Source organism: Strongylocentrotus purpuratus, unplaced genomic scaffold (assembly GCF_000002235.5).
Source record: "Strongylocentrotus purpuratus isolate Spur 01 unplaced genomic scaffold, Spur_5.0 spur5_scaffold_9, whole genome shotgun sequence".
Lineage (NCBI taxonomy): Eukaryota > Metazoa > Echinodermata > Echinoidea > Camarodonta > Strongylocentrotidae > Strongylocentrotus > Strongylocentrotus purpuratus.
Window position 1 is genome coordinate 32,203,074 of NW_022145615.1, and position 24,459 is coordinate 32,227,532.

Here is a 24,459-nt window from a genome sequence, read left to right on the forward strand (position 1 = left end):
ATATCTCTTTGGTAATTTTTTTTGTTCTTCTTTGAACTTCTTTAGCTTTTCCCTGATGTGGCAGTCCGAGGACAAGTGTACCTTTGACCCTCTGTTTTTCTCAATACCTCTGTCTCTCTGTCTATCTCTGTCCCTTCTGCTTTGTTTTTTCCTTGTTTTTTATGAAACTATTTCTCATGATCAGTCTCTGATGCTTTGTTTCTTCTTATGCTTGTGTTTTTCCTCATTATACAGTACGTGTACTATTTTTTAAGTCGACCCATCACCATGGTTACCCTCTACTTGTAGAAATATTTTCACCCAGACTCTCAGACAACATTAGTATAGTCATCGCCTAAACTTTAACATCCCTCCCTCTCTCTCTCTCTCTTTCTCTCCCCCATCTCTCTCCCATCTCTCCCTTGTGAGACCCGTGTACTTAGCCTATATTACATACTTTATTCATAAAGAACTCTCGCCACCAACGCTACCATTATTCTTTTCCCTTTTCATTAATCTAAGAAGAGCACTTTCCCACTTGCACAATGTTTTGGTGTGGTACATCTGCACCTATCAGCTATAGTTATCGTCATGGTTTCTTCTGAAAGCACTTCCACTCTAAATAGTGAGAAAGTAAGATTTTTGTAATGATGATAAATATCATATATGGGAATCAATCAGTAATAGATTTATTTTTAATTGTGTTTTTTCTGATATGCAAGCTTTCAGCAAAGAACCCCCGCCCCCTTACTCCTTTAAAAATAAGGGGGGAAATGATTGTATTAGTAGAAATGTGTAGCTTGTTTAGTAAATTCTCATCAATGCTGGGGCAGTGTTAAAGCTTGATTTTCATCACAAACAGAATGGTTGTGTCTGTCAGAAATGTCTCTGTATACATCAAAGGCTGACTACCTTATTCATTAGGTTAAAATTGATTCCAACAGCAATGATCAAAGCTGAGCATAATGGAAAGGTGATCATCAAATATCCATGAATTCCTCCGTATAATTAAATTAGCTGATTCAAGATACTGGTATACGCTTGGTCCTTTTATTGTTAGGGCTTTGTTTTTCCATTGTTGGAACTCCAGTAGGTAGCCATGCATGGAAGATTGTTATTTGGCAGGAAACAATCAGAAGTAGTGAGGCTTTATTTTGGAATCCATCCACTTTTAATGACTTCAGGTTTAAAAACAAAAAACAAATCAGATTAATAAGCTATAAATCCATTACTGAATTACTTTTGACCTCATTCGAAAATTGAAATGACTCGATCACTGCAAGTTATAGATTCCTTTTATGAATATGATATATTGTGTTATATTGTTTTGTATTGTATGCGGCTTAGTAAGCAAGGAGCTACAATTTTAGATGAAACTCTTTACAATTTTCAATATATTAGACATAAAATAATTATGTTTAATCTTACAATGTTGTTGTTAGAAGTTGAATATCTTTGAGGAAATGAATAGCACAAAGTTGTGAGGAAATTGAACTATATTTGTTTGTTTGAAAAACAAGGGCTTTTAAAAACCTTCATTATCATGAGACATGTAATCAGCCTCAACAGAGAATATATTTCATATTAAAAAATTATAAAAGAGAAGCCTCCATTTATATATTTTTAATTGATTCTTGGTTAAGCTCATAAAAATGGCATATGACATAAGTTTGCACACTGAAAAACAATATCCAATATTGAGTAGAAGGGGAACATTCATGTTGGTAGAGTAAAATATATTTGCTAGATAAAATATGGTGAAGAGACCTGGAGAAGACTCTCTCCTTTCTGCTCCTAAATTCTTGGAATCCGAGACAAAACCACTGACATTCTTGATAGTATTGAACAGTAGGCCTTGAGACAGGAGATGGGAAGCATTGAACCAGTTGCTCTTGATGCTGTTCAAAGTACAATAAGACAACAATCCTCTGACATTTTTCTCTCTCTCTCGGGGAGGAAAGGAAGAAAAAAAATTTGAAAAAGACAAAAAGACCTTGTTTGAGAAGGAACTGAGTAAGCTTCCACGTTGCCTGGCAACCCCTCCATCCCTGGGCGGGAAATGGATGCATTTAGAGTGGGGTCCGGAGGAGGAAGGGTGAATTATTGAAATGTACACACATTATCCCATTAGCGAGCGCTGCTTAGTCATTCCTGGAAACACAGAGAATGCGAGAAGCTGACAAGATGATATGTGTAGTTTCTCTCCAGTCGTCTTGTTCACCACCAGCCTAGTCTCAAAGGTTTTGTCTACTGGTGAAGCAAGAGGAAAATGGGAATTTGATGATAATTTATTAAGTGTCTATTACACGGTGACCAGTAGCAGTTCCTGATATTATTAAATGCTTTCAAAGACTTGCAGTTATTTCTTATGTACCAGATATATTTTATACCATAGTTGGTAAAATCAACATTTTTCTTTTTCACTACAATTGTATTACATGAAGTAAGTTTTAGTAAACAGACATTTGACTTTATCTAACCAATCCAAGTCAATCAACAAATAATTTACATGCAGAAGATTGCCTTTTTAAAAAAGTTATATAGTGCTTCAATCTCACATTTCTTATTTGAAACAGCATTTTTCTTTTTAGGATTATCCAAAATCACTATGTGTAATCACTATCTTCCAATCCTTTTCTCCTAAAAATAATAATTTAGAATCTTTTTTTCTAATGCTTAATTACTGTCTCCTTTTAATTGAGAAGTGGAAAACGTTATTTTCCTTTAACCCTCTTTCAAAGTTGATTTATTCAATTTATGCATCTGCAGTTTGCAGCAAATTATGTTTGTCAATGATATTAGACATCCATTTGCTCACATGAGCTTAATGTGTTATTCATTAGGTCAAAAAGACAAATGCATTATGTCCGTTGTTTGTACTTTGTCTTACTGGAATATCCCAATAAAAGGTTCCACATTTGTCTTGGCATTACACAACCTCTGTAAATTGCCATCAATTAGGTGTGCTTCTCATATTTGCAGTTTGAATATACTATCAAAATTATTATTGGTGGCAGAAAATTGAAAGGGCAGTTCTTTTATGAGACATTTCCATTAGGTTAATGGATAAATCCTCAAAGTAAACAATGTAGACAATTATCATTTGCAACTAAACAGCTAATTGAAAATTGACCAGTGTGTTAAATTTCTATGGTAAAGAATCAGTTATTACACAATGCCTGTCAAGTTAATTTGATTGATTGAATCTACAATACAGAACCTTATATGGAGATTTGTGTACTTCTTAGATAACGTAAAATAACAGTCGTGCTCCTGCGGCAAAACCCTTTTTAATGTACATTGAGCCCTGTTAGTTTTGGTACAACTAACGTTTTACCCCAACTTAAAGCAAGTTTTTTGCTGAAGGTGTTAACATGCAAATAGTGGCTTTTTGAGTTTATTAAATTACAAGTTCCAAGAGATTGAAAGATTTTGGCGTAATTTTCACGTAGAGATATGTAGAGTAAAAATAAATAGAACCAACATTTTAGGTTGCCAGATGAAATATACAGGAGATGTGTCAACTTTGTTTTTGTGCTGTGTTTTTATCATACATGGTTGTTTCATTCAACAAAACAGAACCTTTCTATGTGCATGAATAATGCCATCATTATAATTACCGATATATAAAAATATTAGAGTTCTTGGTAAATTTGAGATGTTCTTTAAAATGACTTCATTTCCCATGGGCTTCTAGAACTATCACAAGCTTGTTCCCTATTGAATTATAAACTATAATAATGGAAAGTGATTTTGTCATAATAATAATATACCGTACTTATATAGCGCATATCACAATGTCTCTATGCGCTGTAAAAAAGGGTAAGAAGGAAAGGTAGATAGAGTAACATGCAAATGTACAATGAAAAAGTAGATCTGATAATGCACTGTCTTGTAAAGTCCACATCTGCTGTGCATTGTTTGCCTATGTTTATTTCATATCAGGAAACATACATTTTTATCTATCACTCATCATCTTTAAACACAAGAAAGTTAATCCTGTGTTTCAGCGCAAGATGTTTGTATATTAAGTGATAAAGTGGTGCTTTGACTATCAGAACAAGATGTGAATGTATCTTCCAAAATGATCTCTGCTTCTTTTGTCTGCCAGAGGAGTGCAGATGGGGGGTGGGTGCAGATGACCTCGCCCGCCATGTTTAAATTAGTGCGGGAGAGAAAGAGAAAGAGAGAGAGAGAGAGAGAGAGAGAGAGAGAAGAAGAACTCCTCTTTCACGCGCTGATGAGGAGACGAAACTGAAGAGGCAGATTTGCTATCTCGTAAATCTTGGCAAAACATCACTCGTAGAGCATCTTATCTAAGTTTTGGATGATCGTTGAGGTTGCACCAACCAACAGACTGGCTGGGGTGCGAGGGAGGAGAGAGATGGGCAGAGCTTGATGCCTGGTGATGGCAGTGCAAGGTTGCTATCAGAGGGTGCTTGTAGAATGTGGAGTGGCAGCTCCGCCTGGTCTCGTGTATCAGGTACTAACAAGGAAATCCGCACTGCCAATCATGGCTGCATCACCCCATCTTCTCGTAAACCTGGATGAGATGAAGAATGAGGAGGGGAGGGGGGGGGGTGGGGTGAAAATGTAAATGTGTGTATGATGATGATATTCGCTCTTTAACGTGATGGGGGGATGTTTCATTACGGATGCTGTTCACCAGTTCATTTATGATGGACCAACCAGTGCTGCTTTCCTTTTCCCCACCTCCCATCACTCTCTCTCTCTCTCTCTCTCTCTTTCTCCCTGTCTCTGTCTCTGGCGTGTAAATGGGAAGATGAGCTTGTCGGTGGGAAGAGCGTTGTTAGCTTTGGCCGTTCAGATTACATCTGAAGGAGGCCGATGGGACCGTTATAAGGTCCCCCATGGGAGCAGGTCCAGCAGAAGCCGAGAAGCGGCTGCTTGCAAACGACGGCAAGCGCCGACTCAAGTGGAGCGTGAATAGCCTTCCAAAAATTGATTTCTCTCCGTGCAAGTACACATGCTTGTTGGGGAGGCTTGCTTGAAAAGCAGATTTCAAAAGCAGATATTTGTTTTTGAGTGGCTTCTTTTCCCCCTCTCCTCCCTGTGTCTCTTTTTATCTTGTTTCTTTGCTCTCTCGTCTTTCCCTGTGCGTGATTCATCGTATCTATTCATAAGAGAATAGGTCAGGCAGAACCTATGTATATAAGACTGGAATTTCATTTGAATGGAGCCTCCCTTTTCATCGTTTTCTGCCAAACATCGGGAGCATTGCTATACCCTGCCTGCAGCAAGTCATAGTAGTCATTCCCAGAGATGAGTAACAGGGACTTTTTGCCTGGGATATTGAAGGACAGATGCCATGAATGTCATTTTTCAGTATTTTCCTTCTTTAAACGCTATATCTTGTTCTTCAATAGATTCATCTTACTTGAAAAAATTTGATATTATACAATTTAATGGTTGTTTTTAATCATTTTATATTTACTTACAACAACTATTCATTTATTATTCATGTTATTGACTCAACACAATCTCACGTGTTCTGATTTTTATGAGTGTGGTCGGGGACAGAATATAGCTATCTTAAATTATCCCTGTGAAGTAGGGCATTCACAAAAGACCCACCAATGTATTATTTAGTTACTCTTCATTTATAGATTACATCATGCTAAGGGCTTACCGCGATCTCTATTTGGGCAAAGCTCCCTCAGTTTGTTAAGATTAGAAGCATAATAACATCTACATAATGCAATTGTAGATTGATACATTACATGGCCTTGTATAGAGATACACATTGTGACAATGGGGTGCTGCACTTTTTAGCCAAAGACCATTCAAGTTGTTTCCTTGATTTGCTGAAAATCAGATACACAATGCCAATCAATCAGAAATAGGGGAATAATAACTGCAAACATGGGTGCCAGAGAAATCAGTAGCCTAAGAATAGCAAGCTGTGCAATCCAATCAAGCCAGATCACTGTCAAAAATACACATATCCAAATACAAGTCTATTGTTTGCAGGATTGACCACTCAATTCTGAATGAGCTTCATAGTCAAAGCTACGCTTGCCGAGCGAGGTTTTGGTCTTTCCCTTCCTCTCCTCCTCTCATTATTTCTGCTGCTCGGATTTGTGATTTGATTCCAACTACCGTTCCATTGTCCCTCGGATTTATGCCACATTATCTTGCAAATTTTGTCGAAGCTCGCATTTTTGCCACTGTAGTAATCTTTCTCTCTTTTCACTTTTTAGGGGGTTTGTTTTTGATGTGGCTGGTCTTTTTGTATCCTGTCTGTGTGAGTGTATGATTTGATTGATTTACGCTAGCTAGGGGATTTGTTTGTAGTACTTCTGAATATCCTCTTGTTTTGTAGTTCTGCGTGTTGATGAAATGTTCATAATGCTTTTGTGTTGTATCCTTTCATTCCTTTTACAGTCAAGCCTTGCCAGGAGGATTTATGATGTATTGTTCGTCGCTTGTAATATGTAATCTTTCCCCTGCCTCTGTGGGGAAAACTAGAAACCACAATCTGTTTCCTTTCACCAGTTATTCAAAATGATAGAATACTAAATATCACATTTGATATTCATTAAGCATTTTTGCTGTACCTGCTGTTACTCTTTTCTTTATCTCTCCCCCTTCCTCCCTTTCCTGTGCTCTCTTTCTCTCCCCTTCTCTTTCTTTCTCTTTCTCTCTCCCTTTTTTCCTTCTATTTCTCTGTCTGTCATATTTTTTCTCCTTGAGTTTCTAATGTTTAAAAAAAAATGTTACAAGGAAATTAAACATCCTGTTTGCTCCCCTAAGATATTTTGAACAAGAAATTAAATACAATATTTTCCTGTGAAAGTGTAAGGATATGCCATTTATCTTGTAGCCTTGTCAGGTACCTCTAAGGCCATCACACTGCAGCACAAAACTTTTCATCCAGAAATCTTACCAGCTCTCAACATAGCCTCTAATCACTCCCTCCCATCACACATTCCCTTTCTTCATCTTGAAGCAAGATGAGAGCATTGTTCATGGTTGAGGTCTTGAGAGTGATGGTGGTAATCCCATTTTAAGAACCCCAAGCTCAGCGGGCGGGCGCACTGCTGGTGTAATCCTGTTACAGCTCGCGACAGGACGAGACATTTATTAAGCCTAAATGCGTCCAATCCTTCCCTATTTCTTAACGCTCTGTTTCCCTTCGTACACTGTACAGGAAGGAACAGGGAGAATATGGTTGATTGTGATAATATTTGTATATGTACTGCTCACATCTAAATGCTACGATGTGCATGTAAGCTTTGTGGATATGTACAAAGTATAATCATCGTTACCGTATAGGAATATTTCTTCTCAAGCTTTTGCCATTCATCTGAGAACCTGAGAACCTGTCTTAATGAAATGTAAAGAAAATAATACCGCAAATTGTTGTATATAACTATTCAGTTATGTGAGATATGGAGACAAAACCGAAACATTATATAAATATTGTTTAGAATTCACAATATTTTGCAAGCATAGATAAAACCTTTTCATTACTTGATAAGAACACTTGTAAGAAATAGTGCAGCTCATCTACTCTCTCTCTCTCTCTACCTCTCTCATTCTCTCATTCTCTCACTCTCTCTCTCTCTCTCTCTCTATTTCTCTATCTCTCTCTCTCTCCTCCCCCCCCCCCCCCTCTCTCTCTCTCTCTCCCTTCCTTCCCTTTCTCTCCCTTTCTCTCTCTCTCATAGATAATTGAAATCTTGATTCCACTTGAATGCAATACATTGTGCATTAACCGTGTCAATACCAGATGCATACAGAAAGTGTGTAATAGTTATGATATTTCATGCTTTTGGTATGATGAGGGTTAATAGCCATCCCCTTCTTGCTCAGTAAGCCCAGTAAGTGACCCATCTGGAGGGCGTTTCACAAAACTTGTCATCAGTGACAAATGACAGTTTTTGTTATAAGCTACTGAAATCCTTGCTTCTGATTGGTTATCAGCAGATTTGTCACTGATTTTGTCATTTGTCATTGAAAAAAGGCTTTGTGAAATGGGTCCCTGATCTAGTTCTATCCATACCTAATCCTGATATCATACGATATGGGGGCTAGAGGGCAGTGTACTATAAACCACTTAACTGTAACAGAGTTAGCACCACAAACAAGCACACACCTGAAAGCAGTCCGCTTTGCGTATAGGATTACAAGTAATGCAATAACAGCCAGGTGAGAATCCGCTATTTAAACCCTTGACATGATATGTCTGAAAAAATACCAGACAGCATTTCAATATGACGTCTAAATGCTTTCAAGGTGTGATTTAATTTTAGGATGTTCAAATCAATCTGTCATGATACAGAAATGGGCTACCAGTATTCAAAATGAAAATATGTAAGTTATCATATTCTGCCCTCATTTAAAAAAAGATTGTGTTAAGTAAGAAAAGATAAAAATGGGGGGGGGGGGGGATTGAAAAGAACAGAACTACAGTATTATGGTGAATGGGAGTCTTAGTGTTTCCACATCTACCCAAGATCAAGCTGTGTTGTCTTTTCCTCAGATAGCAATGCAAATTGAAAACTTGATGAAATTGATGAAATTGATGAAATAGCATCTGGTAAATCAGAAGTAGATAGCAACAAATCATACATTTAAGAACAAAAAGCTATTCAATGTAATTAATCCTTAATGCATAAATCCTTCATGATTCATTCTCCCCACATTTTTTCTTTATTTAAATCTTAGTTTCTTTCCAAGTTTTACTCTTATTTACTTCAAAAGGCAATGTGTTTGTGGATAGCTTTCCCTGCTTTTGTGTTTCTTTTTCTGCCTTTCGACAGCCATCCTTTGCACTCATATTGACCGTCTATCCTAAAAGCACATGTGCTTATGCATGTCATTGAGGGTGTATTGACCCAACATAGAAGGCACTTGACAAGCCTGTATCCCTTTTAGTCAGTCCTCCACGGGATCTCAGAAGATGCCCCAGCCCGCTCTCCTCGCGGCATCCTCCTTACCGCAGAGATGCGTCGCCGGCCGGCACCTCACTCAGCATCGTTTGGAGTGAGGAGGGAGAAACCACAGAAAGTTGTCATTTATGAGATGATGAGAGTTGGAGTGCTGTGACTGTGGTGGAGGAGTGGTGGAGGAGAGGGGGTTGTGAGGGGGGAGAGATGCACCACAGAAGGGGGTTAGAGGAAGTGGTGGTGGAGGGTGAAGATGATGGTTGACATCTGGATTGGAAGAAGAAGATGGGGATAGGGAGAGGAGACATACGTCTGAAGAGATCTTACACTACCCTTAAGCTTTAAGGAAGATATACTCGTCAATTTTAACACAGTTCTTTTTGCACAATTATAATCAAATTTTAATCCTGTTTATTCCAATGGTCCATAAAATTATCAAAAATTATTGTTGGAAAACACAAATATAAACTCTTTATTGAATATAAAGGAATCATATCATTTATGTTTGATTTTTTTGTCATTGCATGACATAACGTATAGTCTTGTAGACCAACCCCACTTTAAATTACTTTTCTCTTAGTTTGAGCTAAAGCAGTCTCTTACAATTATGGTTTCAAATACATGTATTTTCTCAAATCATTTCTCTCAAGAACTATCTGAAGGGAATGTGCACGAATGAATAAATGAAATGAATGGATGGATGAATGAAATGTAGACGTGTCATTTCTGGAGATTTAAATAGAATGTTGTGTAGATAAAATTCACTGGTGAACATTGGAATGTGTTCATGTTGGCATGTTACATCAAAGCATCAAACGGATGAGAAATCAATTTGAAAGTTGCATTAGTGTGAAGCCTCCACTTATCCTGTCATACCCTTATCAGTAATACTTTAGTTTACCTAAAAAGAATGTGTGTTAGAGAGCGATGCAAACACCATCTGCAATTTGCCAGTCAAGTGGCCAAACTGGTTCCAGTAAACAATGCAAAAAGCTTTTCAAGAGAGACTACCACCACACCATTCTTTCTTGCACTCTCTCTCCCTCATCCTCACCATCCTCACCATGTTACCATGTTGAATTAGCTGTTGAGAAGTGAGAGAGATGAAACGCACCTCTCCACCGTTAAATGAGTGCGGTTTTCTCCACGCTCTCCCATTTTCGCACACTCTAGATTTTTCACTCATCCTTTCTCAGTATTTGAGTCCTTGTTTGCTGGAGTCGTTTGTATCTTTTTCTCGGTTTTACAAGTTTAGGTTTGGTGAGGGTATTGAAGGGTTGTTAATGATTCGTCAGTAGATCAAGGAATCACCAGGTTTTTAGCTTACTATATCTCTGATTTCAATTTACCTGGAAAGGGAGTGAAAAATTAACCATGGGGGGGGGGGGGGGGGCATGGGAACGTGTGCCCCCAATCGATTGATGAAAGAATAGTAAAAAAGAGAAAGCATGAAAAGAGAGAATGGAAGAGGGAAAAGGAGAAGGGAAGAGAAAGAAGACCTGGACCACCACCTTTATTCTTATTTTTCTATGTGGTATATTTTCAATTCACTCAATGAGAAAATGATGTTCATACAGAGTACATTCGAGATATGTCCATCATTATATTCATTGCCTTGTATTGTGAATTTGTTTTGATAACTATTGCTAAGTCTTGGAAGATTTTTCTTCTGTAATTTGCTCTAATTGTGCCAACACAATAGGTTTATACTTGAAAATAGGAAAGTTTCATAACAAGCAATGGAGAAACAATGGACTGAAGTAAGAGAGAAGAGAGAAAGAGGATAGAACAAATTTGATAATAGTCTACAGATTTCCATTTCTTGTTCTTGTAAGAACATCTGGTACACAATGCACAATGTACATGTACTATTTACAACAAGTTTTTAAATATTTTACAAATTATTGAAAAAGACTTTCCAAAGTAGTCTTCTTTTCCATTTTTTCTGGCTGTATTGCTTGTATATGATATTGACTGATTTTCTTAACAATGTCAGCACAAATCTACCAAGTGTCTTTAATTAATTAACCCAACCAACCCTAACTTGTACACTAAGCAAACTTCATCTTTAGATGCACAGAAGCATGCATGCAACACTCTCCAATACTCTGCTACCACGATTCCGGCAGTGAATGTTAGCTCTAGCCATATGCTACCATGAGCTGGTATTTCAACAAACCTCTTTTTTCCAGCATTGATTGTATTTCAAAAACCAGTGGTGCACGGTTTCCAAAGCAAATACAACCTGCCAGTAATACCTGTATCTCACTTTTTGATCATGGGCACCAAGTTGAAAGATTGAATGAATATGAAAAGTAATTATAGTAATTACCGGTACCACATGCTTAATAAAAACAAAATGAACACATATTTTCAATCAAGATCAGCATCAGTTTTTGCAATGCTCCCTATTTTTGCTCTACTACGAGCACAAATTGGATTTACAAGTAACCCTGCTTTGGTTTTCTATTCAAGCTTGTTCTGGCTACCATATTATTATGTTTTGTTGTTGAAAGTGCGGTCATATCATAAGATTATTAGGATGTGCAAGTGTGGTGACAGTCGTGAAGTTTTCATGACAATGTTTAATTAGTTCTGACATATTTCAAATCCAAGTTCTCTTAGCACCGACCTTGATCTTTCCTACCAGTAGGAAACGACCAAATGTTATGTGCATTATGGCTCAATTAGTGTACTTTGGAGTCTTGGCAGGTACCCACTTGGAGTCGTAGGGGCTGAATGAGTCCAGAGCAAATATGGCTACTCGGTCGGTAGCTACCCGCTATCCAACTGTTACCCTTGTAAGGTTGATTGTGTTTGGGCTTCCTTGCTGATATATTACACTTGAACTTTCAAAAGTCATTAGTTGAGAGACACAAGGGCATTAGATTTAGGAAATTCACAAAGTCCTTTTGGAACTAGTGTGGTACCTAGTGTATGTGTATGTGTGATAGTATTAGGATACGCCCCTACAAGGAAACAGAGTGGAACTAAGTTGATGAAGATATACAAGAGATTATAGAGAGAAAAAAATGGGACAGAGAGTTAGAAAGAAAGATAAAATAGAGAGAGAGAGAGATATATAAACTAAAAGGAAAGAGAAAGAGACTATAATAAGAAAAAAAGGAAACAAAGACAAGAGAGAAAGAAAGAGAAAGCAAAAGAAATCAGAAAAAAAGGAGGGAAAGAAGGAAATAAACAAATATCGAAATGAAAGGCAAATAGAGAAAAAGAAATAGAAAGAAAAAAAATGAATAATTAGACAAATAAATGTTAATTGTACATTTGTATATACGGTATGGATTGATGTTAGATATTAGAGTCTATGAAACCTGTAGTGTAGACCTGGATACCAACTTGCAGGAAAAACCATTTCTCTCTCAAGCCTGTATTTGTAGTTTGTAATTGAAAGACAAGACACTTGTGCCACACTCCCTCTCCCAGACCTAACCGTGCTCCTACACCGAGACGGAGCTGTCAAGCGTGTAATGTGAAGTAGCACAATGAATCAGTGTTTGACACCGATGGGTTTGCATCGTTTTGGTCATCATCACCCTACAAATCTCACTTGATGAGTGCCAATCCTGCCAGGATCCAAGTAACCCAATCCCTGCCAGACGTCCTGCACCGCTAAAAGTAGGTGATAAATGATCTCCACAAACTGGGATAGGAGATTCTATTATCTGGGATTTGTCTTCTTCAGGCATCAGGCTCTACATGTGCATACAATATTCATATTTTTTAACCTCTTTCTGTTTCTCTCTCTCTCTCTTATTCCATTTCTCTGTTGCTCCCTTCTTTTTTTTCCCCTCTCTCGCTTTCTCTTTCTGTTTATTTTTATCTCTTACTTTCTCTTATTTCATCCCTATCTCACTTTTGTCAACTTCCCCACACCTCTTCTTTCTCTATCTTTCTCTTTATCATTACATCAAATGTTTTCCATGGTAAGGTAAAGGCGTTGCTTTTTAATAGTATTGCTGTTGATAATAAATATTGAGGTACAAATTTAAACTAAATAAACCATTGCTTTTTTTTATCAAGGAGAAAAAATCATCCAGATGAGGAATTTCTGGAATTAAAACTTTGTGTAAAATTAATTGCATAATATATATAGGATGAGGTGTGAGCATACTGAAAGACTAATTAAGATAGAAAACTAAAGAAGGAAAGAGGCAGATCTGAGAGAGAGATGGAGAAATAATGTGTGAAATCGTGTATGGGCATTGGCAGGTGCCCCCAGCCAGCCAATCCGCATAGCCTGTTTGCCCAGAATTTAATTCCTATTTGATCAAAGTGCCCCCCCTCGACTGAATAGAACAGCATCGCCGAACAAACAAAGATGTTCTTGCCCTTCCCTATCACTTTCACCGATTGGCGGTGCCCGGTTTCCCCCATCGTCCATTCGTGGCTGGTCCCACTGGGACTCTCGGTGTTGCTGCACTAACTTTTTTTTTGCTTCTCATATCCCATCACTTTGTCCTCTTTTCAAGTCGCTATAGGTCTGTAGCGGTTTTGTAGGGTATAATCTCTTTGCATCGTCTTTGCTGAATAAATTTTCAAACAGTTTGCCCATTGCAATTCTTTTGTTATGACCATGTGCACAGATTGAGGTTGATTCAGTCATGGATATGCTAGCCAGGCCAGTCAGAGGATTGGTGGTATGCATATTCCTATCATGAACAAGCATGTAGTTTTGATGCATAAAGTGCCAAGAGGGATGAATTGTCTGCAAACAAAGGGCCAACATGCCATTTTTGTTTTGTTTTGTTTTGTGATCTTTTAGTTGTAGAAATTGACCATTGTCAGCCAATGCCAGGTAGAAATGAGCACATGAAACAGCTTTTTGCCAACTGGTTGTTGTTGTTATTTGGTATTATCAGCGTTTAATTCTTTTTGAGAATTAAATATTTACGCTTGGTAGATGGTTTGTTTTTACTTATGATGCTGAAGGGCTGTAAAATTGATAACTTCTGGAGCAATGGTTCAAAATGTAGCTAAATTGAGATTTGTTTGTATTTAAAATTTTGATTTTCTGGAAAGACAAACAATAAATATGGACAGGTGTACGTCAAATTAGGTGAATTTCAACTGCATGTATGATGTGTTTCTATTCCAGGTTAAGTGCACAGATCAATTGAAAATATGCAATCTCTCTCCCCTTATCTCCCCCCCCCTCTCTCTCTCTCTCTCTCTCTCTCTCTCTCTCTCTCTTTCACTCCCTATCTGTCTACCTGTATCTATATATATTCCCCCTTTCTGAGTATATTATTGTGGGGGCATGTTGATTACTCAATGTAGAACCTCCTGTTTAGTATGCAGATAGACTGCTCAAGTAATCCATTAGAAGATGCTATGTGTCTTTTATCCTTGATGCAATTCTAGCGTGACACTGGGCATAAATCAGAGCCTCCGTCCGTGACTGCCCTTTTGGAGCGACAGCCCTGCTTGTCAAATCATACAAGAGTGAAATAAAAATGCACTTAGGCTTTATTGGAAGGGAGGGTATAGTTTGAAGTTGTAGAATGGCTTGATGGGGATGTACAATCAACAAGTGGGTTTATTTCTTGTCTTATACTTTTACTTCAATTTATTCATACCCAGCTTTATTTATCATACCAAATGCATTTTGATAGACTCAATCTTTTTTGCACATAGCTGTAGAAAATCAATTTTGGTTCTTAAGTAAACTGGGATTCTATTCTAGACTCTCTCTTTGGACAATTGCACTTCTTTTGCTTTTTGTTGTTCATCTGTTTTTTTTTCTTCATATATATATTACTAGTGCGTATAAGCATTTCTACATTACACACATTCTTATTTTGATGAAGTGTGTGTAATTTGAGGGGAAAAAATCATTCTGTCTGAATTCTTTTGAAATCAGCTTGCTGTTCATCTTTTGTAATGTTTTTTTTAATTTTCTATATATAGCAATAAATCAATCTGGACCTGTACATCTAAGATTTGATGATGACACTTGAAAGCTCTTTCTTTTTTTTGTAATCTTACATTATTTGAGCATGGACTGTAGGTGAAAGGGGGAAGCAATTGTAAATAAATGGTTGTTAATCACTGTTCTTGAAAGTTTCTAGTGCTTAAATTGCATTTCTAATTTTGTCCTTTTAATCTTATTTGATTAATTTGATTAATCTTAATTACAATAATTTTGCATTTCTTTGAAATATGTGATGGGTCACTACCGTCACTGGCTTATAACACATTTTGATTTTATTGCTTACCGGTACCCAAAGTGCCCATTACAAGGGTGTTTTGTGAGGTTAGGAATTTGAAGAAATATGTTGCTTTTTTTGTAGACTTGATTTCTCTAACCAAATTTTTAATATCTTTCTTGTTAATAATTGCATTATGAAGTTCTTGTTACTTTCACAAAGAGCTCATTTCCATGCCTGATCCAGTTTTGTTTGTCTTCTTTTTCTCACACTATCAAGCAAATCACTAATGAGAGCATCAAGTTTATTCTGAAAAAATTGTCGAACGTTCATTGCTCATTTGTCTAATTAAAAATGTGCATGTCATATGAAAGAAATTTAGAAGGAAAGTTGACTTACTGGATATGTACCAAAGGCAGTATTTGTCATTATTTTGTAATTTCATATTTACTTTGTGATTGCCAATTATATCTTCATATTTGAATAATCGCAATGCTATGGATTAAGATAATCTTCAGTACACCTAGAAACCAATCACACTAGTTGAGGATCTGTGACAGATCTATATCAGATAGGAAATCTAATAACGGTTGATATTGAAAGTGCAAAGTTGGCGGGAGTTGGGATTATGTGACTATTTGCTCTTTTTATCCAGAATGGATTAAGAAACACTTTGTGCATACAATTCATCTATGTGTAATTGTACTGTCAAAGTGTTCCATTTGCCATCAATCAAACAGGGTAATTCTTCATTCGTCAACCCGTTTTGGATGCACCAGAAACAAAAAAAGGAGTTTTGAACTTTTAACTGATCATCTTTTCAGCTAGCTCACATTCATTTTCACTGACTAAATTTTAAAGTGATTGATAGTTCGTTCTGATATTATATTGATAAACTTTTTCAGCTGTGACCTAAAATTTACCATGCTCTTCTGTATTTCCCCCCCCCCCCCTCTCCAGATAAAGAGAGAGAGAAGGAAGGGACATCCAAGTTCAACCTTGAGTTTCGTTTCCCCGACAACAGTACACAAGCTGCCTTGCAGTTCTTCAAGTCTTAATGTTCAAAGCATCATCTTCGACACAGAGCTGAGGCTACAATAACTACTCGTTAGAAATGAGGTCGATAAAGTAGTTTTAAGGAAAACAAAATGTTGAATACTATGAGTGAGCTTCGTTAGTAATCATATTTTTCATAACTGCATGGGAGCTTTTTTTTTATAAAACCCCATCTATGATCTGAATTAGCATATTGGTGATAATCTCCTCTCAATGTCTGTGTCCAGGGGACAGTAACGGTGTCACCTGTCAACCATGATTATTCAAAATGTACACTTCTCCTTGGTAACAACACTTTAAAAACAATCTTCATTACAATCTGAAACAATTAGATCTTATTTCCTCCATAAATTTGGAAGAGTGAGTTGAAATCTATTTTTTTTTTCAATTGGAATGAGGGTTCAAACCCCTGAAATAGCACATGTTTCCTTATCCTAGGAATTGTTTTATTTGCAGTTATATCCCATGGCCTTAATATTAGATGGTTGTATCTGACTGCTTTAAAGACAATTCATTTAATGCTGTGAACTATGAAATAGAAGTTTAGCTGAAGCCAGATTAACGATAAGTACTTTGAAAGGAGTCAATCATTGTCAATATAATGTTTTTTCACATCTGGCTGTTTTTGTTGTTGATTTTTTTTTTACATATTGTCTTTTATATCATATTCTCACAAAGATAATGTTAAATACTAGGACAAACAGCTGGAAGTGACATGAAATATAATGGTCTTTATGTGTGCTATTTTTCTATTGTGTTAGAAGTCTTCTAGAATCAGTTCATATTTGAAATACAAAACAAATAGTTGAAAATGAGTACATACTGGAGTCATACAGCAAACAAAAGATTTATTGTCTGGAGATTCCTAGATTAGTTTGATTTTTGTTTTAAAGACCGTCAATACTACTGGGCCAGAAGGGATTAGACCACACAGTGAGGTCACTGACAGGTGGCTATCTGATGAGGCTACCTTGGGTAAACAAGACATATTATTATTATTATTATTATTATTATTATTATTATTATTATTATTATTATTATTATTATTATTATTATTATTCTCTCATTAACTCAGCTCCCAACTAACATAAGAAAAAGAGGATCATGGGGGACCAACAGGCACCGATTGGGAAGTTTTCTATAATAATACAGAGGAAGCAAGTAGGACAGTGGGGCTTTAAGCACCAACATAAGGACATTATGTTTACCAGCAAGTATAAAGATTAGTAATTTAGAAACCAGTAGTAATGGAATCTTTTGTTTTTGGCTGAATGTGTTTAAACTATTGAAAATAGGTGCGGTATGATTTTGTTATAGACAATATCACCACTAGTTATAAACATCAGAAAATCATCGACTTTTTGTGTTATGATAAATATTTAAGTGGTAGCCCATTCTAGATATTCATGTGTTTTATTGTTGTTTAAGTTCATAACAATATTTCTAAGAAGTTTTACATATTTATGTTGACCAACATAACACTTTCATTGTACTTACATTTTTGAATGAATATTTTGTAATTCAATGGCTCTACTATATCATAAGCATGTTCAAAGATATTTCTTTATTTTTCTTCAAAATATGTATGTGCTCATTACATTCTAGTGTTGACTGTAATATTCTGTATTTATTTTCTTTCAGCTGAAGTTGTTTTTATTTCTGTGCTATGATTCATTTTTTTTTCCTATGTTGATTTCAATCAAACTAAGAAACACTGTTCATTGCATTAATATGTTCTCTTTATTTTTCATCCAAAAAGATGCAAAAATAAACAGAGCGATCACGCCTTCTTTGTCAACTTTCTATATGTACATGCAATGCAGATCCAGTATCGTAAATTTAAAAACAAAAATAGCAACAAGTGTTTCTAATGTGTAAACTTGTGACAATCTGCATTCATTAATGTGTAAACTTGTTACGATCTGCATTTTTTTTCATTGGTGTGACTTTACATGTGTGTGTGAACTAAAACCAGTATTGATGTTTGTGAAGAACTTTATAAGCAAATAATTGTAAGAAGATGTGTTGTGTGATAATTGTTTAAAATATGAAGACATGACTTCCAAGTTTGTCAAAATATAGAGATATGTTGCCCTTTTAGATTGTTATTTACTGAATTGTTAATTAACAACAATTGCTTCTCTAGATTTGAATGATTTCTTTCAGATACGTTCAGTGCTGTGTAATTCAAATGCTCCATTATTTCTCAAACAGATGTAGAGATTTATTTTGTTGTAATCTTTAATATTGTAACAAACAGAATTCAAGGTAAAAGTAAAGAAATATTTTGACTAGGCCACCTTAGAGTGAAACCCTGCCTTTTTCTCGCTGTCAATGACTGATCAAACTTGTAAAAAGGGGCGTGCAGATATGTAAAAAGTAAAAAAAATAATGTTATTCAGGTGTACAATATTTTCTCGTCAATTGAAAAGCTCTGAATACTTGTGCCTAAAATTGCATATACTCTTTGTTATGTCCGTGCATGTAAATATATATATATCTTTGTATAAAAAGGTATTTGGATTTACTGTAACTTCAGAGCAAGAAGGATCTTAGTGTCCCTCTCATTTTAGAGGCATAAGGGTACTGTTTATTCTGATGCATATTTGATGTGAAAGACACATGGGTGTTTTTCATGATCAGCTGGTGATCCGACATTTGTTCCAGGGGTTACATTGTCAAAAGTATAGGTTAAGGGTTGGGGTTGCAATTGGGCTTTATGTTAGGTGTAGGGTTAAGGTTAGGTATATTGTTTATTAAAAGGTTGAAGTTCAGAGTTCAGTTAGTGTATGACAATGACTGTGGAGCAATTCTTGTAGGAGCATGTATTGTACAACCATGATCTGAGAAGAGAATGGAATTATGCCTGATTTGCACTGTGTGTGTCACATATAGCTCAAGGACAATAATCATAGTTGGCTCCTAGAAATATCTACCCCTATATTTTCATGTCTCCTTTGATCTGGACAATTAAAGGGTTTAAACATTGGTATGAAAATTAAGATTGTAATGAGTACATTCCAAGGGAAGTTGTAATAGACATTACAATGACCAGACAAGTCATTCAAGTATAAAAACTGCTGACCAAACTTTTTTTGTTGCTGACATTTTTCATATGATCTTCTGAGAGCAAGAAGGACATGAACTTGGAGTAATCTATGAAGAATTAATGCCCTTTTAGCTCTCAAGTGACATTGTTTTTTTCTTGGACAGATCGTGCCAAAGTTCCGTAATTCTGCTATATTCAACTTGTAAATTAAGACGTATTTGATATAATGATACATTGTGGTGTCTTTTTTCTTCATGTAATTGTGGTAAAGTACTGAGGGTAGGTGTATTTCAAAATTGCTAATAATCTGGTGTTATCCATTGAAAATAATTGATATATACCCTAGTAAAGAGGTCATGATGAGTCTCCTACTTATTAAATATATTTGTTAATTAAAATAGTAATTAATAAATAATTTTGATAACCTACTGTTCACTTAATGCTAAAGCTTTGATAAGAAAATATGATTTGGACATACAACGAAACCTAAAGCAAGCTCTTGGCATCTTATATTCATCTTCTAATATACACTATAAATCTTTTTTTTTTGCTTGTGCTTTGATGTGCCATGTTTATCCATTGTTGTCTTTTAACCTCCTAATATTGTTCATTGGCAATTACAGGTTGTTGTTTATGGACTATGTACATTGTTACTTTCTGTATCAATAGAGCGCTATGCAATTTTATTTATGTTTCCAGTTTGTGAAATGATGTGATCTCTTTTTTTTCACTGTAACTTATTCCGAAGTTTTGAGTATGAATATAAAATTCACTTCTCATCTAAAGTGTGTGCAATCTTTCCTTCTTTGTGTGTGCATCATGAGTGATAGTGGATGTGATCAGTGATAAAAGTAGCAGTGACGAAGGGGCAGTGATACCCAGTGGTAAGAAATGTTAGAGGTGATAATGATAATTGTGATGATATTATGGAGATGAATCTTTATTAGGTGGGTATTGGTGATGACTTTGTCAATATTGATAACTCATGTTATTAGATAGTTGGAGAGCGGTAAAGAACAAAGGAAGCACTGTGATTGTGTTGATGAGTTGTTACTGCTGTTTGACCAAGAAATTCAAGTGACTTGTCGACCTTTATATATGTAGACATATTCATGGAAAACATAAGATAAAACCACCATAGCGATTTTATTTCTTAAAGTAAAAATTCAACATTCTCAATGCAGGTTTGCCGAATAGACGAAACAATATAATTATAATATAAACATTTATATGAGATATAATTGAAGCTGCAAATCCCTAGGTACACATTTTTTTTCAAATCATAGTTTTGTTTTAACCTTTTAAATATTTTTTTTAATAATTTATTTCTTCATCACATTCTCAATTTATATACATATATCTGCACAATAATTGCGATATTGAATAAAACATTTTCTTGACGCCACTATTTCGTTTTACTGACCCATATGAATGCGTGGCGCATTACTAGTCAACACGTCTCTAGCGGAACTGGACCAAACACACTGACTCGTGTCATTTGTATCAGTGGCAGAACTAGACCATTCTCTTTCATGAACCAGATAACACTCATCGATGGGGCCACTTGTAGAAGTGGACAACACATGCTTGGCATTTCTCAAACGTCACTTTCGCCACTTGCGGTAGTAGGTTAAGCGTCCATGGCGTCCCCGATAGAATATTATTAGACTAAGTTTAATCGGCGCCACTTGCAGAACTGGATCAAGCATCCATGGCGCCACTAAAAGCGCCACTGGTAGAATGAGACCACACCCATCCGTAGCGCCACTAGTAGAACTGCACCACACCCATCCGTGGCGCAACTAGTAGAACTTCATCACAGATCCGTGGCACCACTTAGAGCTAGACTACGGCCATCCGTGGCGCCACTGGTAGAACTAGACTACGGCCATCCGTGGCGCCACATCAAGAACTGCATCACACATTCATGGCTTCACTTAAAGAACTGCACCACACCCATCCATGGCGCCACTGGTAGAGCTAGACCACGCTTCCGTGGCACCTCCTTACTGTATTCTCTGCACATTATTTCCTCCGTGAAATCTTTAATCCAGATAAAGCATGAATTATTGATTTGTTATGTTTAATGATTGTTTTACCTGGCTGCTAAGAAAGCATGTATATGCCTGTAAGTAAGCAACTAGGGGCCCGCTTTAAGTCATCTTCGAGGGAGTTGGTAATGAGGACTAATGTCTTACTAAAGGACAATAGCGCATCGAATTGGTTTTGAACCCGGGACCTCCCAGTAACGAGACCACTGCTCTACCACTCAGCCATCGCGCCTGCTGATATTCACAGGTCATCGTTTACCTTTGGTAGAATTGTGCAACGTTTTTATATCATAATTATGGAAAATCTTGCATCCACGCTATCAGTGACAAACTCTTTGAACTTGAATTATTCGCGAATATCATGTACATCCATATATAGAGTAGGGATTTAACACTGACCCCCTCGGTTCACCTATCTTTAATCCCAGAGGGTCAACAGTGAGGGATTGCGGATTAAGGTAGCAGCGGTTGCGGATAATCGCAACGCCTTACCCGATACCCTACCAGAAGCCCCATCCATCTGTCTCGAACCCTTGAATATAAATTTGGAAGTCGATAATTCCATGTTTTTTGTTTTATAGAGGTATGCTGGTTGGCGTGTTTTGTTTGTTTTTTTTGAATGAGTTTTAAGCTTTGTTCCAACATAATATTGCAATGACGTTTATTTACGTTTGTTTTTCTTTTTAAAAGTATTATTTGTTACTATTTTTTGAGGGGATTGTTTTGTTGTTATTTAGTTGTTGTGTTTTGCTTTGTTTTTTGTTGTGTTGTTGTTGATGGTGGTAGTGGTAGTTATAGGTACAATCAAGCAAAATCCTAACAAATAACAGATACTCTCAAGAAATATACCATATTGTATTTCCTCTAGAAATAAGTTTCTTTTCGATCACGTTTGATGTACATGGTATATCATTCGTCCCTGATCTCTGCATTGATTTCGTAATTATCCAAATTAATTAGACTCCGAAAGGAATGAATGACTCCAAACCCCTCTAAAGTGTGTAAAATGTTGGCTGAAAAGTACTGTCCAATTTGTTTTACCCACACTGCAAGCAATCACCGGCGTCCTTACGAGCGGTACGTGTTCGATCATGCGCATTACGTTACACTCCGATGCGCGCGCTTCAGGTAATGTTCGTCCACTACAAATACTTTTTTTGTACCACCCCCCCCCCCCCTTCCAAATAAATAAACACAAAACCGGAGAATATCTTTTAAAAGGATTGTTAGAAATGTGATGAATTCATCAGAAAGCTCTATTTATTTATTTTTATTTATTTATTCCGTTTTATTTTAACAGGGTAGCCCAGTCAGTAATCAAAGTACTGTTTTCCAGGGGGCCCTGTACATAAATGAACATATATGAAGAAACAAACTACTTGAACAATATAAACATCATGGAAAACATCAATACATAGCAACATATAACAGAAAGTGAGTAAAGAGTAAGAGTGAATAATGAAACAAAGCCGTAGTAAGAATGATAAATTTCAATGAGCAATTTCAAATCGATGACAATATACTCTGATTATTATCAATGATCTATTTAGATTTTAACAAAGTAGAGTGTCACTCTACAAAGTAGAGTGACACGAACCATGCTAAGGTATGGGACACTTTTACATTAATTTTTTATTTGATTTGATTTGATTTTACATGGTTTAAAATCTTCGCAGTCATACAAAATTAATTGTTATTTTTTACAATAAGAACGAGGTCGAAAAAGAAGATCATACTCACCGAAAAAGAATATCATACTCACAAAAGTACAAAAGATCTGTATAAAAATAAGCATGGTGCTAAAAGAAAAGAAGGTAAGCAGAATGAGCAAAGAAAATAAAATCTATAAAAGCATGACTGACTTATTGTTTCACGCTTAAATTCAAGCATGTTATTAAGTTGCCAAAGAATGGATGGCGAAACATTCTTACTTAAAAATTATTTTTAGAATTTGCTTTTTGTCATGTCGTAAGTTGTGGGCATAAGAAAGTCCCCAAATATGGTGGTGCATGATTCATTGACAGAAGTGATGACACATCAGTAGACAAAATATAACCCTGGATTAAGTACTCTTTACGAATTATAAACCATGTTTTTATTGAACACCTTGTAGTCTATGAAATTGGTAAGTTACAGTAACGGCATACAATGTCACATGATTACATCGGCAAAGTAAAAAAAAGCTGGAACGTTATGCATGATCGCATGACTTGCTGTGCCCCCATACACCTAGAGAACAAGAGATTTGTTTTTGGCGTCTAATTTTGCGATGGTGACGTGGCGCCACGTGCGATGGTAATTCAAACGAACGCTGTATTAAAAACTCGCGGTTGTCTTTTCATTTCCGACGAACTTTGCGGCTTATTAGAGAGTTAGGAAATGTCGTCTATAAATATCGACTACGCAGCCGCCCTACCTTTAGGAGACGGGGTGCGTGGGAAATTTTAGGTGGACAAAAAGTTTCCATTATTATTTACCCCATTTCGTAATCATGACGGTTACAGTGCCGATCATGGACCGTGATTATGCTGGAGATATCAATTAAAATCAATGCAGCTTACGCGTGTGTGTACACATGGCAAACATTGTTTCTTTTGAGTAGAAAGAGCCTGTCTAACGGGATGTTTCATTTATTTATCGGGCAAGAAGACAATACTCTGAGAGACTCACTAACGCAACTAATCCTTCAATTATCTCGAATTCTACTCAATAAGCCAGTTTCGTAATGTAACCAAATTTAATGCATACGTCTTTGTGAAGTGCCTCAATACAAATTATTTCATTCACCTGATAAGAATAATAGTATTTCAATAGTCAGAATGCAACTGCATATATTAAGTTGTTGCCAGGTTGGACAAACATTATGGCTTGACCTACCTAGCAACACTTAATATATGCAGTTGCATTCTGACTATTGAAATACTATTATTCTTATCAGGTGAATGAAATAATTTGTATTGAGGCACTTCACAAAGACGTATGCATTAAATTTGGTTACATTACGAAACTGGCTTATTTCAACAGTGTTGATTTTTCTTTATGTGTGCATGTGTCTGGAAGTGGTGGGTTAAACAATGCATTTCAGTCAATACTTTGCTTATTTTAACCTATTTGACATAAACCAGTGTCACTCTATTCTTTTGAATGCATGCTTGAGAGAACAACTGATTTAATACTTACAATTGTGCTTTTTCCCCATACTTTGTATACAAGAAAGCAAAGCAAAAAAAGACAAGAAAAAAGAA

General features: G+C 36.3%; 1 protein-coding gene across 1 annotated transcript in view; it reads left to right on the forward strand.

Annotated features, from left to right (window-relative positions):
* The window catches only part of LOC576502 (S phase cyclin A-associated protein in the endoplasmic reticulum), a 64,842-nt gene extending 48,425 nt beyond the window's left edge, over positions 1-16,417 (forward strand). The window contains exon 31 of the mRNA XM_030976422.1: positions 16,019-16,417. Within this exon, the coding sequence (XP_030832282.1) occupies positions 16,019-16,116 (98 nt within the window). The 3' untranslated portion in view covers positions 16,117-16,417. The remainder of the gene's footprint in view (positions 1-16,018) is intronic.
* The last annotated feature ends 8,042 nt before the right edge of the window (positions 16,418-24,459 follow it).